This window comes from Perca fluviatilis, chromosome 10 (genome assembly GCF_010015445.1).
Source record: "Perca fluviatilis chromosome 10, GENO_Pfluv_1.0, whole genome shotgun sequence".
In the NCBI taxonomy this organism is placed as follows: Eukaryota; Metazoa; Chordata; class Actinopteri; order Perciformes; family Percidae; genus Perca; species Perca fluviatilis.
In genome coordinates, this window is record NC_053121.1 from 39,335,534 (window position 1) to 39,350,255 (window position 14,722).

Consider the following 14,722-nt stretch of genomic DNA (forward strand, 5'->3'; position numbering starts at 1 on the left):
GGATAGTAACTTATTACATTACTGAAGCGCAACACAGCAAGAGCCTGGCATAGAGCTCATAAAGGGCTAAAACACACCTTCAACTCACAACAACAGTAACATTAATGTGTTACACTACTCAGTTACAGCCAAATGTGATTATATTATGGCATTACTTCATGCTACATGTATGCAGGGTTGAGTCACTAGCTATGTGTAATGAAATTATGTTATTAAATTACAAAATTAATGTAATTGTATTTAGTTGTATTACTGAAGTAAAATGTGTAATTCAATTAGTTACTAATCAAATTAAAAGTAAATTGCTTTGCATTGATGAAGTAATCCAAACCACATTTATAATGGGTAACTTATAAGAGTAAGCAGTTTCTAAAGTAACCTTCCTAGCACTGAATGTATGTGAGATTCAACACGTTCTCTGTTGTGTGGAATTCCACTTCCTGTCATTCAAATTCAACTTCCTGTGGGGCGGAGTCAATTCAATTCAAATTCCAATTCATGAATTGAATGGAGGCCAATTCTGAAATTCAGAATTTTGCACAAGCCTGACACGCACGGAGACACACAGACACAGACAGACAGACAGACAGACAGACAGACAGACAGACAGACAGACAGAAACACAATACTATTTCTACCATTTATTGATTATATTTAGCTTAATATCATTTTAACGTCTCCATAGAAACCAGAGGAGTCAGCTGCTCCGTGTGTTTACAGAGTTTAATGTCCTCAACATGAACCCTTACTCACCACAAACAGCTGACACTCACTTCCTGTTTCTATCTGATGACACTTCCTGTTTCTGTCTGATGACATCAGCAGGTCAGAACATCATTTAGACAGAAAGGCATTCTGGAAAAGTACAAGCTTCCAAACACAACAACTCTTTCACAATAAAAGCTCCCAAACACAACTCTTTCACAATAAAAGCTCCCAATCACAACAACTCTTTCACAATAAAAGCTGGAGCTCATGTTCTATCGGCGGGCCGATAATACTCCATTAAAGGCAGTTAATGAATAACGTTGGGTGGGAATCTGCAGAGTAACTAGAGTAACCACAGTAACTAAAGTAACTACAGTAACTATAGTTACCAGAGTAACCAGAGTAACTAGAGTAACTAGCGTAACCAGAGTAACTAGAGTAACCAGAGTAACTAGAGTAACTAAAGTAAAGTAACTAAAGTAACCAGAGTAACTAGAGTAACTAAAGTAACTAAAGAAGAGTGGGAGGTTACTGCAGGTCGACTCTGAGACTTGAGCAGAAGTGAAACTGACTCGACTAATCTGAGGGAAAGGGGATCTCATTTCTTTAACCAAACTACACACAGCAGTCATGTTCTCACTTCAGCCCTGTGTGTGTGTGTGTGTGTGTGTGTGTGTGTGTGTGTGTGTGTGTGTGTGTGTGTGTGTGTGTGTGTGTGTGTGTGTGTGTGTGTGTGTGTGTGTGTGTGTGTGTGTGTGTGTGTGTGTCCTGAGGGTGAACAAATCGAACTGGGTCAGGCTGACTGAACTTTACTCTCTAACAAACAGATCTTTATCTGAATCTGTTGACTGCACCATCTGGTTGTTTTAACACATGTATCAGTGACCAACTGTCCCCAGTATGTCCCCAGTTAATACCCAGTGTGTCCCCAGTTAATACCCAGTGTTTTCCCAGTTAATACCCAGTGTGTCCCCAGTTAATACCCAGTGTGTCCCCAGTTAATACCCAGTGTGTCCCAAGTTAATACCCAGTGTGTCCCAGTTAATACCCAGTATGTTCCCAGTTAATACCCAGTGTGTCCCCAGTTAATACCCAGTATGTTCCCAGTTAATACCCAGTGTGTCCCCAGCTAATACCCAGTATGTCCCCAGTTAATACCCAGTGTTTTCCCAGTTAATACCCAGTGTGTCCCCAGTTAATACCCAGTATGTTCCCAGTTAATACCCAGTATGTTCCCAGTTAATACCCAGTGTGTTCCCAGTTAATACCCAGTATGTTCCCAGTTAATACCCAGTGTGTCCCAGTTAATACCCAGTGTGTTCCCAGTTAATACCCAGTATGTTCCCAGTTAATGCAGTTTCAGTATGTTCCCAGTTAATACCCAGTATGTTCCAGTTAATCAGTGTGTCCCAGTTAATACCCAGTATGTCCCCAGTTAATACCCAGTATGTTTCCAGTTATACCGCCCCAGTTCCCAGTTGTTCCCAGTAATATACCCAGTGTGTCCCAGTTATACCCAGTATGTCCCAGTTATACCCAGTGTGTCCCCTACCCTATTCCCCAGTTAATCATGTCCCAGTTAATACCCAGTGTGTCCCCAGTTAATACCCAGTATGTTCCCAGTTAATACCCAGTATGTTCCCAGTTAATACCCAGTGTGTCCCCAGTTAATACCCAGTGTGTCCCCAGCTAATACCCAGTATGTCCCCAGTTAATACCCAGTATGTTCCCAGTTAATACCCAGTGTGTCCCCAGTTAATACCCAGTGTGTTCCCAGTTAATACCCAGTGTGTCCCCAGTTAATACCCAGTATGTCCCCAGTTAATACCCAGTATGTCCCCAGCTAATACCCAGTGTGTCCCCAGTTAATACCCAGTGTGTCCCCAGTTAATACCCAGTGTGTCCCCAGTTAATACCCAGTGTGTTCCCAGTTAATACCCAGTGTGTTCCCAGTTAATACCCAGTGTGTCCCCAGTTAATACCCAGTATGTCCCAAGTTAATACCCAGTGTGTCCCCAGTTAATACCCAGTGTGTCCCCAGTTAATACCCAGTGTGTTCCCAGTTAATACCCAGTGTGTCCCCAGTTAATACCCAGTGTGTCCCCAGTTAATACCCAGTGTGTTCCCAGTTAATACCCAGTGTGTCCCCAGTTAATACCCAGTGTGTCCCCAGTTAATACCCAGTGTGTCCCCAGTTAATACCCAGTGTGTCCCCAGTTAATACCCAGTGTGTTCCCAGTTAATACCCAGTGTGTCTCCAGTTAATACCCAGTGTGTTCCCAGTTAATACCCAGTGTGTCCCCAGTTAATACCCAGTATGTCCCCAGTTAATATCCAGTAGGTTCCCAGTTAATACCCAGTGTATCCCCAGTGTGTCCCCAGTTAATACCCAGTGTGTCCCCAGTTAATCCCCAGTACGTCCACAGTTAATCCCCAGTTAGTACCCAGTGTGTTCCCAGTTAATACCCAGTATGTCCCCAGTATGTTCCCAGTTAATCCCCAGTATGTTCCCAGTTAATACCCAGTATGTCCCCAGTTAATACCCAGTTAATCCCCAGTATGTCCCCAGTTAATACCCAGTATGTCCCCAGTTAATACCCAGTTAATCCCCAGTATGTCCCCAGTTAATACCCAGTTAATCCCCAGTACGTCCACAGTTAATCCCCAGTTAATACCCAGTGTGTTCCCAGTTAATACCCAGTGTGTCCCCAGTTAATACCCAGTTTGTTCCCAGTTAATAACCAGTATGTCCCCAGTTAATACCCAGTATGTTCCCAGTTAATACCCAGTATGTCCCCAGTTTGTTCCCAGTTAATACCCAGTATGTCCCCAGTTAATCCCCAGTATGTTCCCAGTTAATACCCAGTATGTCCCCAGTTAATACCCAGTATGTTCCCAGTTAATACCCAGTATGTCCCCAGTATGTTCCCAGTTAATACCCAGTATGTCCCCAGTTAATCCCCAGTATGTTCCCAGTTAATACCCAGTATGTCCCCAGTTAATCCCCAGTATGTTCCAAGTTAATACCCAGTATGTCCCCAGTTAATACCCAGTGTGTCCCCAGTTAATACCCAGTGTGTAACCAGTTAATACCCAGTGTGTCCCCAGTTAATACCCAGTGTGTAACCAGTTAATACCCAGTGTGTAACCAGTTAATACCCAGTGTGTCCCAAGTTAATACCCAGTATGTCCCCAGTTAATACCCAGTTAATCCCCAGTATGTCCCCAGTTAATACCCAGTGTGTCCCCAGTTAATACCCAGTGTGTAACCAGTTAATACCCAGTGTGTAACCAGTTAATACCCAGTGTGTCCCCAGTTAATACCCAGTGTGTCCCCAGTTAATACCCAGTGTGTCCCCAGTTAATACCCAGTGTGTCCCCGGTTAATACCCAGTGTGTCCCTCGGTTAATACCCAGTGTGTAACCAGTTAATACCCAGTGTGTCCCCAGTTAATACCCAGTGTGTCCCCAGTTAATACCCAGTGTGTCCTCGGTTAATACCCAGTGTGTAACCAGTTAATACCCAGTGTGTAACCAGTTAATACCCAGTGTGTAACCAGTTAATACCCAGTGTGTAACCAGTTAATACCCAGTGTGTAACCAGTTAATACCCAGTGTGTCCCCAGTTAATACCCAGTGTGTCCTCGGTTAATACCCAGTGTGTAACCAGTTAATACCCAGTGTGTAACCAGTTAATACCCAGTGTGTAACCAGTTAATACCCAGTGTGTAACCAGTTAATACCCAGTGTGTAACCAGTTAATACCCAGTGTGTCCTAAGTGTGTCCCAAGTTTTGTAAACCTGATGAAGTTGTTGTTGGGGTTTCTCTGAATCGCCCAGCGCGAACCCAGGCTGTCCAGGAGGTTGTTGGTCGCCCTGGCAACCAGTTTGACGGCCTCGGGGTCGGACGTCACGTCCCTCTGAGAGACACGGAGACACATTTCAGACTCCAGCTTCAGCTCAAAGGATTTAGTCAACGGATAAATACAACGAGAGATGTTGTGGGGTTTCTTAAATACGCTAAAATTTGCACAGAGTTTGGTTGCTGTCAGGTATATGTAGAGCAGTAAACAGTACAAGATGTCCCATGTAAATACTCTGAAATTTGCACAGAGTTTGGTTGCTGTCAGGTATACGTAGAGCAGTAAACAGTACAAGATGTCCCATGTAAATATATTCAAATTGCTTGTCTGGTTGGGGACAGATACATGTTGAAAAGTACAAGATGTCCCTCTTAAATACTCTGAAATTTGCACAGAGTTTGGTTGGTGACAGTCAGAGCCTCCTTCTTTAACTTTGCTGAAACTATAAACTTTAGGACTGTCTCTGCGCGTCTCTGACTGAAGGATTGGGAGGATTTCTCTCTGTTGCCGTAGAAACGACACAGAGGACAGTCTCAGTTTCACACCGTCAGTCAGCGGCTCGTAGATTTCTGCAGACAAAAGAAACGCTGCTTTCTGGAAACAAGCACGTCTCTGGGCTACGAAATCTGAGACTGTAGAGGGACAGAGAGACACACACACACACACACAAACACACACACACACACACACACACACACACACACACACACACACACACAGACACACACACACACACACACAAGACAAACAATACACACACACACACACAGAGAGACAGAAGACAACACACACCGAGACACACACAACAGAGACACACACCACACAGAGACACAACACACACACACACACACACAACACTCAGAGACACACACACACACACTCACGCAAACACACAACACACACACAAACACACACAAACACATACACACACACACTCACACCCCCCCACACACCACACACATAATACACACCCACAACAAAAACACACATACCACACACACAGAGACCACACACACACACACCACCCACCACACACACACACACACACACACACACAAACACACATCACAAACACACACACACACACACACAAATAATATCACACACACACACACACACTCAATACAACAACAACACACCACAACAAAAACAAAAACACACACACTCAACACAAACTCAGACACACACACACACACAATATCTCACACATACACTCACACACACAACACACACAATACACACTCACACAAAGCACAATAAAACACATACCCACACACACACACACAGAGACAAACAATCAATAAACAATCATCACACACCACCAAAATCATCACGATACACACAACACACACACACAGCACAACCAATACCACACCACATCAATAACAGACACAATCATAACACACAACACATCATCAATAAACAAAACACCACATCATCAATAACACACAACACATCACACACACACACCACCACACCATAATCACAACATCATCATCACACAGACACAATCAAAACACCACACACATCACTCACACAGAGACCAATACACACACAACAACATCATCACATACACACATCATCACATACCAACCACTAACACATAATACCAATCACCACAACACACACAAACACACACACTCACTGACACACACACAAACACATACACACACATACACAAACACACACAAACACACACACTCACTGACACACACACAAACACATACACACACAAACACATACACACACATACACAAACACACACATACACAAACACACACATACACAAACACACACAGACACACACTCAGAGACACACAGACCCACCTTGATGGGTTTCAGGAAGTCCAGGTTGCTGAGGAAGACCTCCTCTGCGTGGTCCAGCCAGCTGGCCGGCGCCTGACAGATCACTTCCTGTACCTGCAGGGACAGCCGGGGGTCCGAGATCGTCACGAAGTCCTGCACGGTCTGCTGGCCCCCCTTCCTGGGACACATGTCCCTCAGGTGGACCCCGAACCCCCTCAGGAGCACCTGGGAGGGACGGAGAGAGACTGGGGTCAAAGGTCACGTCCAGTATCGCCCCGTCTCATGGCTCAGTCACAGCGCTTACAGGGTTTTATATTTGGGTTAAAGGTCCCATGACATGAAAAGGTCCCTTTATGAGGTTTTTTAACATTAATATGAGTTCAGATACAGTATTAGGGGACCACTAAGGTCTATATAAAAGAGACTTCAGATACAGTATTAGGGGACCACTAAGGTCTATATAAAAGAGACTTCAGATACAGTATTAGGGGACCACTAAGGTCTATATAAAAGAGACTTCAGATATAGTATTAGGGGACCACTAAGGTCTATATATAAGAGACTTCAGATACAGTATTAGAGGACCACTAAGGTCTATATAAAGAGACTTCAGATACAGTATTAGGGGACCACTAAGGTCTATATAAAGAGACTTCAGATACAGTATTAGGGGACCACTAAGGTCTATATAAAAGAGACTTCAGATACAGTATTAGGGGACCACTAAGGTCTATATAAAAGAGACTTCAGATACAGTATTAGGGGATCACTAAGGTCTATATAAAAGAGACTTCAGATACAGTATTAGGGACCACTAAGGTCTATATAAAAGAGACTTCAGATACAGTATTAGGGGATCACTAAGGGTCTATATAAAAGAGACTTCAGATACAGTATTAGGGACCACTTCAAGGTCTATATAAAAGAGACTTCAGATACAGTATTAGGGACCACTAAGGTCTATATAAAAGAGACTTCAGATACAGTATTAGGGACCACTAAGGTCTATATAAAAGAGACTTCAGATACAGTATTAGGGGATCACTAAGGTCTATATAAAAGGACTTCAGTACAGTATTAGGAATAGATAAAAGAGACTTCAGATACAGTATTAGGGACCACTAAGGTCTATATAAAAGAGACTTCAGATATAGTATTAGGGGACCACTAAGGTCTATATAAAAGAGACTTCAGATACAGTATTAGGGGACCACTAAGGTCTATATAAAAGAGACTTCAGATACAGTATTAGGGGACCACTAAGGTCTATATAAAAGAGACTTCAGATACAGTATTAGGGGACACTAAGGCCTATATAAAAGAGACTTCAAATACAGTATTAGGGGACCACTAAGGTCTATATAAAGAGAATTCAGATACAGTATTAGGGGACCACTAAGGTCTATATAAAAGAGACTTCAGATACAGTATTAGGGGACCACTAAGGTCTATATAAAAGAGACTTCAGATACAGTATTAGGGGACCACTAAGGTCTATATAAAGAGACTTCAGATACAGTATTAGGGGACCACTAAGGTCTATATAAAAGAGACTTCAGATACAGTATTAGGGGACCACTAAGGTCTATATAAAATAGACTTCAGATACAGTATTAGGGGACCACTAAGGTCTATATAAAAGAGACTTCAGATACAGTATTAGGGACCACTAAGGCCTATATAAAAGAGACTTCAGATACAGTATTAGGGGACCACTAAGGTCTATATAAAAGAGACTTCAGATACAGTATTAGGGGACCACTAAGGTCTATATAAAAGAGACTTCAGATACAGTATTAGGGACCACTAAGGTATTATATAAAAGAGACTTCAGATACAGTATTAGGGGACCACTAAGGTCTATATAAAAAAGACTTCAGATACAGTATTAGGGGACCACTAAGGTCTATATAAAAGAGACTTCAGATACAGTATTAGGGGACCACTAAGGCCTATATAAAAGAGACTTCAAATACAGTATTAGGGGACCACTAAGGTCTATATAAAAGAGACTTCAGATACAGTATTAGGGGACCACTAAGGTCTATATAAAGAGACTTCAGATACAGTATTAGGGGACCACTAAGGTCTATATAAAAGAGACTTCAGATACAGTATTAGGGGACCACTAAGGTCTATATAAAATAGACTTCAGATACAGTATTAGGGGACCACTAAGGTCTATATAAAAGAGACTTCAGATACAGTATTAGGGACCACTAAGGCCTATATAAAAGAGACTTCAGATACAGTATTAGGGGACCACTAAGGTCTATATAAAAGAGACTTCAGATACAGTATTAGGGGACCACTAAAGTCTATATAAAAGAGACTTCAGATACAGTATTAGGGGACCACTAAGGTCTATATAAAGAGACTTCAGATACAGTATTAGGGGACCACTAAGGTCTATATAAAAGAGACTTCAGATACAGTATTAGGGGACCACTAAGGTCTATATAAAAGAGACTTCAGATACAGTATTAGGGTCAGATACAGTAACTGTGTCCTCAGTTAATCCACCAAATGTGACATCTGTGTCTCCTTTGGACCTGATCTCTCCTTCCTTCCTTCTACTTTTGAAGTTTCTCACTTTTCTTTAGAAATTACGTCACTGTTTTTGAAGTTTTTGATACTATTTTCGACCTATTTTTGCCTTCCTTCCTTCCTTCTTTCTTTCTACCATCATTTTCCAAGGTTTTGTCTTTTTTTACAGTTTGTGTGTCCTGTTCTCATCGTTACGAGGCTGTAGTTTAGTAAATCTATCTCTGACAGCGCTGTTCTCTTCCTCTTCATAGAGACTTCTCTTTCTACCTGGACGGACCAGTGCTGGTCAGGGCTACGTGGGTTAGGAATGATTCAGAAGGAACATTACTGAAATAGTTTGAGAACCAGAGAGCTCTAGAGGACAGAAATCTAAAGTTTATTACACACAGTTATGTAAAATATGATAAAAACCATCAACCAGACAGACAGACAGACAGACGGCGTGCAGACAGACAGGCAGGCAGGCAGGCAGGCAGGCAGGCAGGCAGACAGAGACAGACAGAAAGACGGCGTGCAGACAGAAAGATAGATGGCATGCAGACAGACAGAGAGACAGACAGCATGCTGACAGGCAGACAGGCAGACAGACAGACAGACAGACAGACAGACAGACAGGCAGGCAGGCAGGCAGGCAGGCAGGCAGGCAGGCAGGCAGGCAGGCAGACAGACAGACAGACAGAGACAGACAGAAAGATAGATGGCGTGCAGACAGACAGAGAGACAGACAGCGTGCTGACAGACAGACAGACAGACAGACAGACAGACAGACAGCTTGCTGACAGACAGACAGAGACGGCGTACAGACAGACAGCGTGCTGACAGGCAGACAGACAGACACGGCGTGCAGGAAGACAGACAGACAGACAGACAGACAGAGACGACGTGCAGGAAGACAGACGGACAGACAGACAGAGAGTCAGCGTGCTGACAGACAGACAGAGACGGCGTGCAGGAAGACAGACAGACAGCTTGCTGACAGACAGACAGAGACGGTGTACAGACAGACAGACAGACAGACAGACAGACAGACAGACAGCGTGCTGACAGACAGACAGACAGACAGAGACGGCGTGCAGGAAGACAGACAGACAGGCAGACAGACAGAGACGGCGTACAGACAGACAGACAGGCAGACAGACAGACAGACAGCGTGCTGACAGACAGACAGGCAGGCAGACAGACCTTCTCCAGGTCGACCTCTGCGTCTCTGACCAGCTCTGCGTCGTGATTGGACAGCGAGGCGTTCTTCAGCAGGAACGCCGTCACACTCTCGCCGTCGCGCAGGAAGTGCTTCAACCTGAACCCTGAACAACAGGAAGTAGATTAAAGTCTTTTCCTCCATTTTCAGGATTTCCCAACGGAATTAGGGCGTAGCATCGATTAGCTAATGTCAGCTAGCCTGAGCTCGCTAGCTGACGTCAGCTAGCCTGAGCTCGCTAGCTAACGTCAGCTAGCCTGAGCTCGCTAGCTAACGTCAGCTAGCCTGAGCTCGCTAGCTGACGTTAGCTAGCCTGAGGTTTGGAGGAGTCGTGATATTTTGTGATAAATAAAGTTATAATATGCTATTAAAGAAGAATAGCATATGTTATATATAATATATATATATATATATATATATATATATATATATATATATATATATATATATATATATATACAGTGGACTCAAACTAGGGCTGTGCAATCAATCGAAAGGTAATCGTGATTATGATTTTGGCTCCCAATGATCACAAAAACAGAATAATCAAGAAAAAACTATTATTTAGCTCATTACGTTTTGCAAGTAAACTGAAAAAATTAAGTTTCAATAGGAAAAGTATTAAGGCAAAGTTCACAGTTGTATGTGTTTTTTAACAGTTGATTTATTTAACTTTTTCCACTGTTTAAGTTCTATAATTGCAACATATTTCCAGAAGTCAACGAGTAATCGTGTTAAATTATCGTGATTTCAATATTGAAGGTTCATACGCATTTTAACCAATACTTTTTATGACTTTTTGGCAAATTTCCTGAAAATGTCAGTCTACATTCTACAATAAGAATACTAATCAGTGTTAAAGTTTCCCCTCAGAGGTTTAACTATAAATGAATGATAATATATGTGGTTCATAGATGGGTTCTTAATATCTCTCCCCGAATACAACGCTGAGGTTAAGACCACGTGGAAATTTATTAATCACATATTATAAACACTATATATATATATATAAAAAAAGTACCACCACGGTTAATTACTTTTGCTATTTAATTACATATTATTCAATCTAATTTCATGTCAATTACTTACTTAACATTTTTCGCACTCTGGCCACTTTAAAATACTCTTTATATAATGCCACTTTACATTCATTCAATACTTTTTGCACATTGTCTGCCTGTTGTCGGTTTGGTTGGCTGCTGCTGTAACAAGTGAATTTCCCCTTTGTGGGATGAATAAAGATTTATCTAATCTAAAGTTGAATCTAATCTACTTTGAACAACAACTTTTCCTTCTGCCTTTCTTCAGATGTGAATCAGGAAACTGATTAAATCTGAAGATATTTTGATGCAAAGCTTCTTTAGACTCTTCTGGTTGTTTATGAACTCAGAACGGATGAAGATAAAGAGTCAAAAATGACTAAATTATCAGGAAAAAGCGTCAAAAACTGACAAAAATGTTGAAAAAAAGGACAAAAATGTTGAAAAAACAGACAAAAATGTTGAAAAACTGACAAAAATGTTGAAAAAACTGACAAAAATGTAGAAAAAACTGACAAAAATGTTGAAAAAACTGACAAAAATGTTGAAAAACTGACAAAAATGTTGAAAAACTGACAAAAATGTTGAAAAAACTGACAAAAATGTAGAAAAAACTGACAAAAATGTAGAAAAAACTGACAAAAATGTAGAAAAAACTGACAAAAATGTTGAAAAACTGACAAAAATGTTGAAAAACTGACAAAAATGTAAAAATTTTAAAACTGACAAGAAAAAAAAAAAAAAAAAAAAAAAAAAACAAAAAAAAATATAAAAAACAAAAAAAAAAATAAAAAAACTGACAAAAATGTTGAAAAACTGACAAGAATGTTGGTAAAAAAGCATAAAAAACTGACCAAAGTCAGTGATTCTGTGAGTCTTGGGCCAGTCTCTCCGCCATGTTTCTTTCTACTCCTGATTCTATTATGGGATGGTTTCAGCGGTGTAGGACGGCGCCCGCTGGGGGCGTGCTGCGAATCACGGAGCTGATTTCAGGCGGCGTGGAAGGTTACCACCTCATGATGTCAGTTCTACTACACAACCTATTAAATCACATTAATATGCAAATTACTGGCATGAAAAGACCCATCCTGGGGGGAGACGCCTTCAGCGTCACGCCGCCACACGTCTGCACGGGAAACTTTCCACTCAGCGTCACGCCGGAGATTTAAATGTCGAGTGTGGACAAAGTCTTTTCTTCTTCTGCAGGTTTAAACAGGCGGCTGTCACGGAAACAAACTAACTCCCACACAGTGTTTAACCAATCACTGAATACACTAAATACAGTTAGAATGGTAACAGGGGAGATACACACACATATACACACACACACACACACACACACATATACACACACACACAGACACACACACACAGAGAGACACACACCACACACACACACACAGAGAGAGACACACACACACAGAGACACACACACATATACACAAACACACACACACGCACACACACACATACATATATACACACACACACACACACACACACACACACACACACACACACACACACACACACACAGACACAGAGACACACAGACACAGACAGAGAGACACACACACACACACACACACACACACACACACAGAGAGACACACACAAACACACAAAACAACACACACACACACACAGAGACACACACACACACACACCACACACAAAACACACACAGAGAGACACACACACACACACACACACACACACACACACACACACACACACACAGAGAGACACACACACACACACACACACACACACACACACAACACAATACACACACACAGAGACACACACACAGAGAGAACACTATAAACAACAAACACACACACAGAGACACACAACAACAACACACACACACACAGACACAACAAAGAGAGAGAGAGACACAAACACACATCACACACACACACACACACACACACACACAACAACAACACACCACACACACCACAACACACAACACACCACAACACACAGACCAGAGAGACACACACGCCACACACAAACAAAGACACAACACACATATCACACACACACACACACACACACAACAGAGAGACACACACATATCAATACACACATACACACACACACAACACAAATCACACAAACACCACATCATCACACACACACATCACACACACAAAACACATCAACACAACACACATCACACACACACACACACACACATAAACAACACACACACACAAAACAACCACAGCACACACACAACCACGACAAACCACAATACCACATCACACACCATCAAACAACCACAAAGACAACACAGACACACACACACACACACACCATCACACCACACAACACACAGACACACACAACACACAAACAAACACACAATAGAGAGAGAGACACACACACACACACACACACACAAACACACAAAACACACAACACACACACACAACAGAGACACACACATCACAAAACAACACACACAAACCACCACACAAACTACACAAACCAATAGAGACACATACATACACAATACAACAATAATAACACACACACACAAACACACAACAAAATATCACACACAATAATACCAATAATACCAACAACACACACAATAATACACACATACACAACACACACACACACACACACACACACACACACACACACACACACACAAACACACCCACACACCTCCAGGTACTGATGGGTCAGCGCTCCGAGTGATGTGATTGGTCAAATGAGGACCAGTTTCCAGCTGAGACGTCTGCTCCAATCACAAACCTCCTCACACACACTTTACTTCCTGTTACAGTCACCTCAAACTAAACCTGAAACGTGTTCAAAAACATCCGAAAACTTCTTAGAAAGTCACAACAACGTCTTCAAATTAATTGTTAATAGTTACTGTTAATACACAGAATATATCTATATATTATTCTTACTACTATAGTATAATGTCACTGCTACTACACATACCTGTACATGTTGTTCATATTACATAGTCCCATTTATTCAGCTCTTATAATATATATAATATATATATGTCTTGTCCTGTCTATACTTGTATATCACATATTACACTTTTCTGATTTTTTGCCCTTCTGGTTGGATGCAGACTGCATTTCGTTGTCTCTGTACTCTGCACGACGACAATAAAGTTTAATCCAATCATATTTTGATGCAAAACTTCTTTAGACTCTTTTGCTCGTTTATGAACTCAGAACGGATGAAGATAAAAAGAGTCAAAGGTGACTAAATAACCAGGAAAAAGCGTCAAAAACTAACAAAAATGTTGAAAAAAACTGATAAAAATGCTGAAAAAAGCAAAGAAAATGATAAAAATGTTGAGAAAACTGATAAAAATGTTCAAAAAAGCAAAGAAAATGATAAAAATGTTGAGAAAACTGATAAAAATGCTGAAAAAAATGATAAAATGTTGAAAAAAAACAAAGACACTTACAAAAATGTTGAAAAAACTGATAAAAATGCTGAAAAAAGCATAAATGAAAAGTGTGACTGCGTGGAGATAAATGTCTGATTGATGAACTAAACTTGGTGAAAGTGGG

General features: G+C 41.4%; 1 protein-coding gene across 1 annotated transcript in view; it reads right to left on the reverse strand.

The window, feature by feature from the left end:
* The window catches only part of LOC120566854 (phospholipid-transporting ATPase ABCA1-like), a 101,758-nt gene that overhangs the window by 62,000 nt on the left and 25,036 nt on the right, over nt 1-14,722 (reverse strand). The window contains 3 exon segments of the mRNA XM_039813516.1: nt 4,550-4,628; nt 6,399-6,602; nt 10,107-10,228. Of these exon segments, the coding sequence (XP_039669450.1) occupies nt 4,550-4,628; nt 6,399-6,602; nt 10,107-10,228 (405 nt within the window).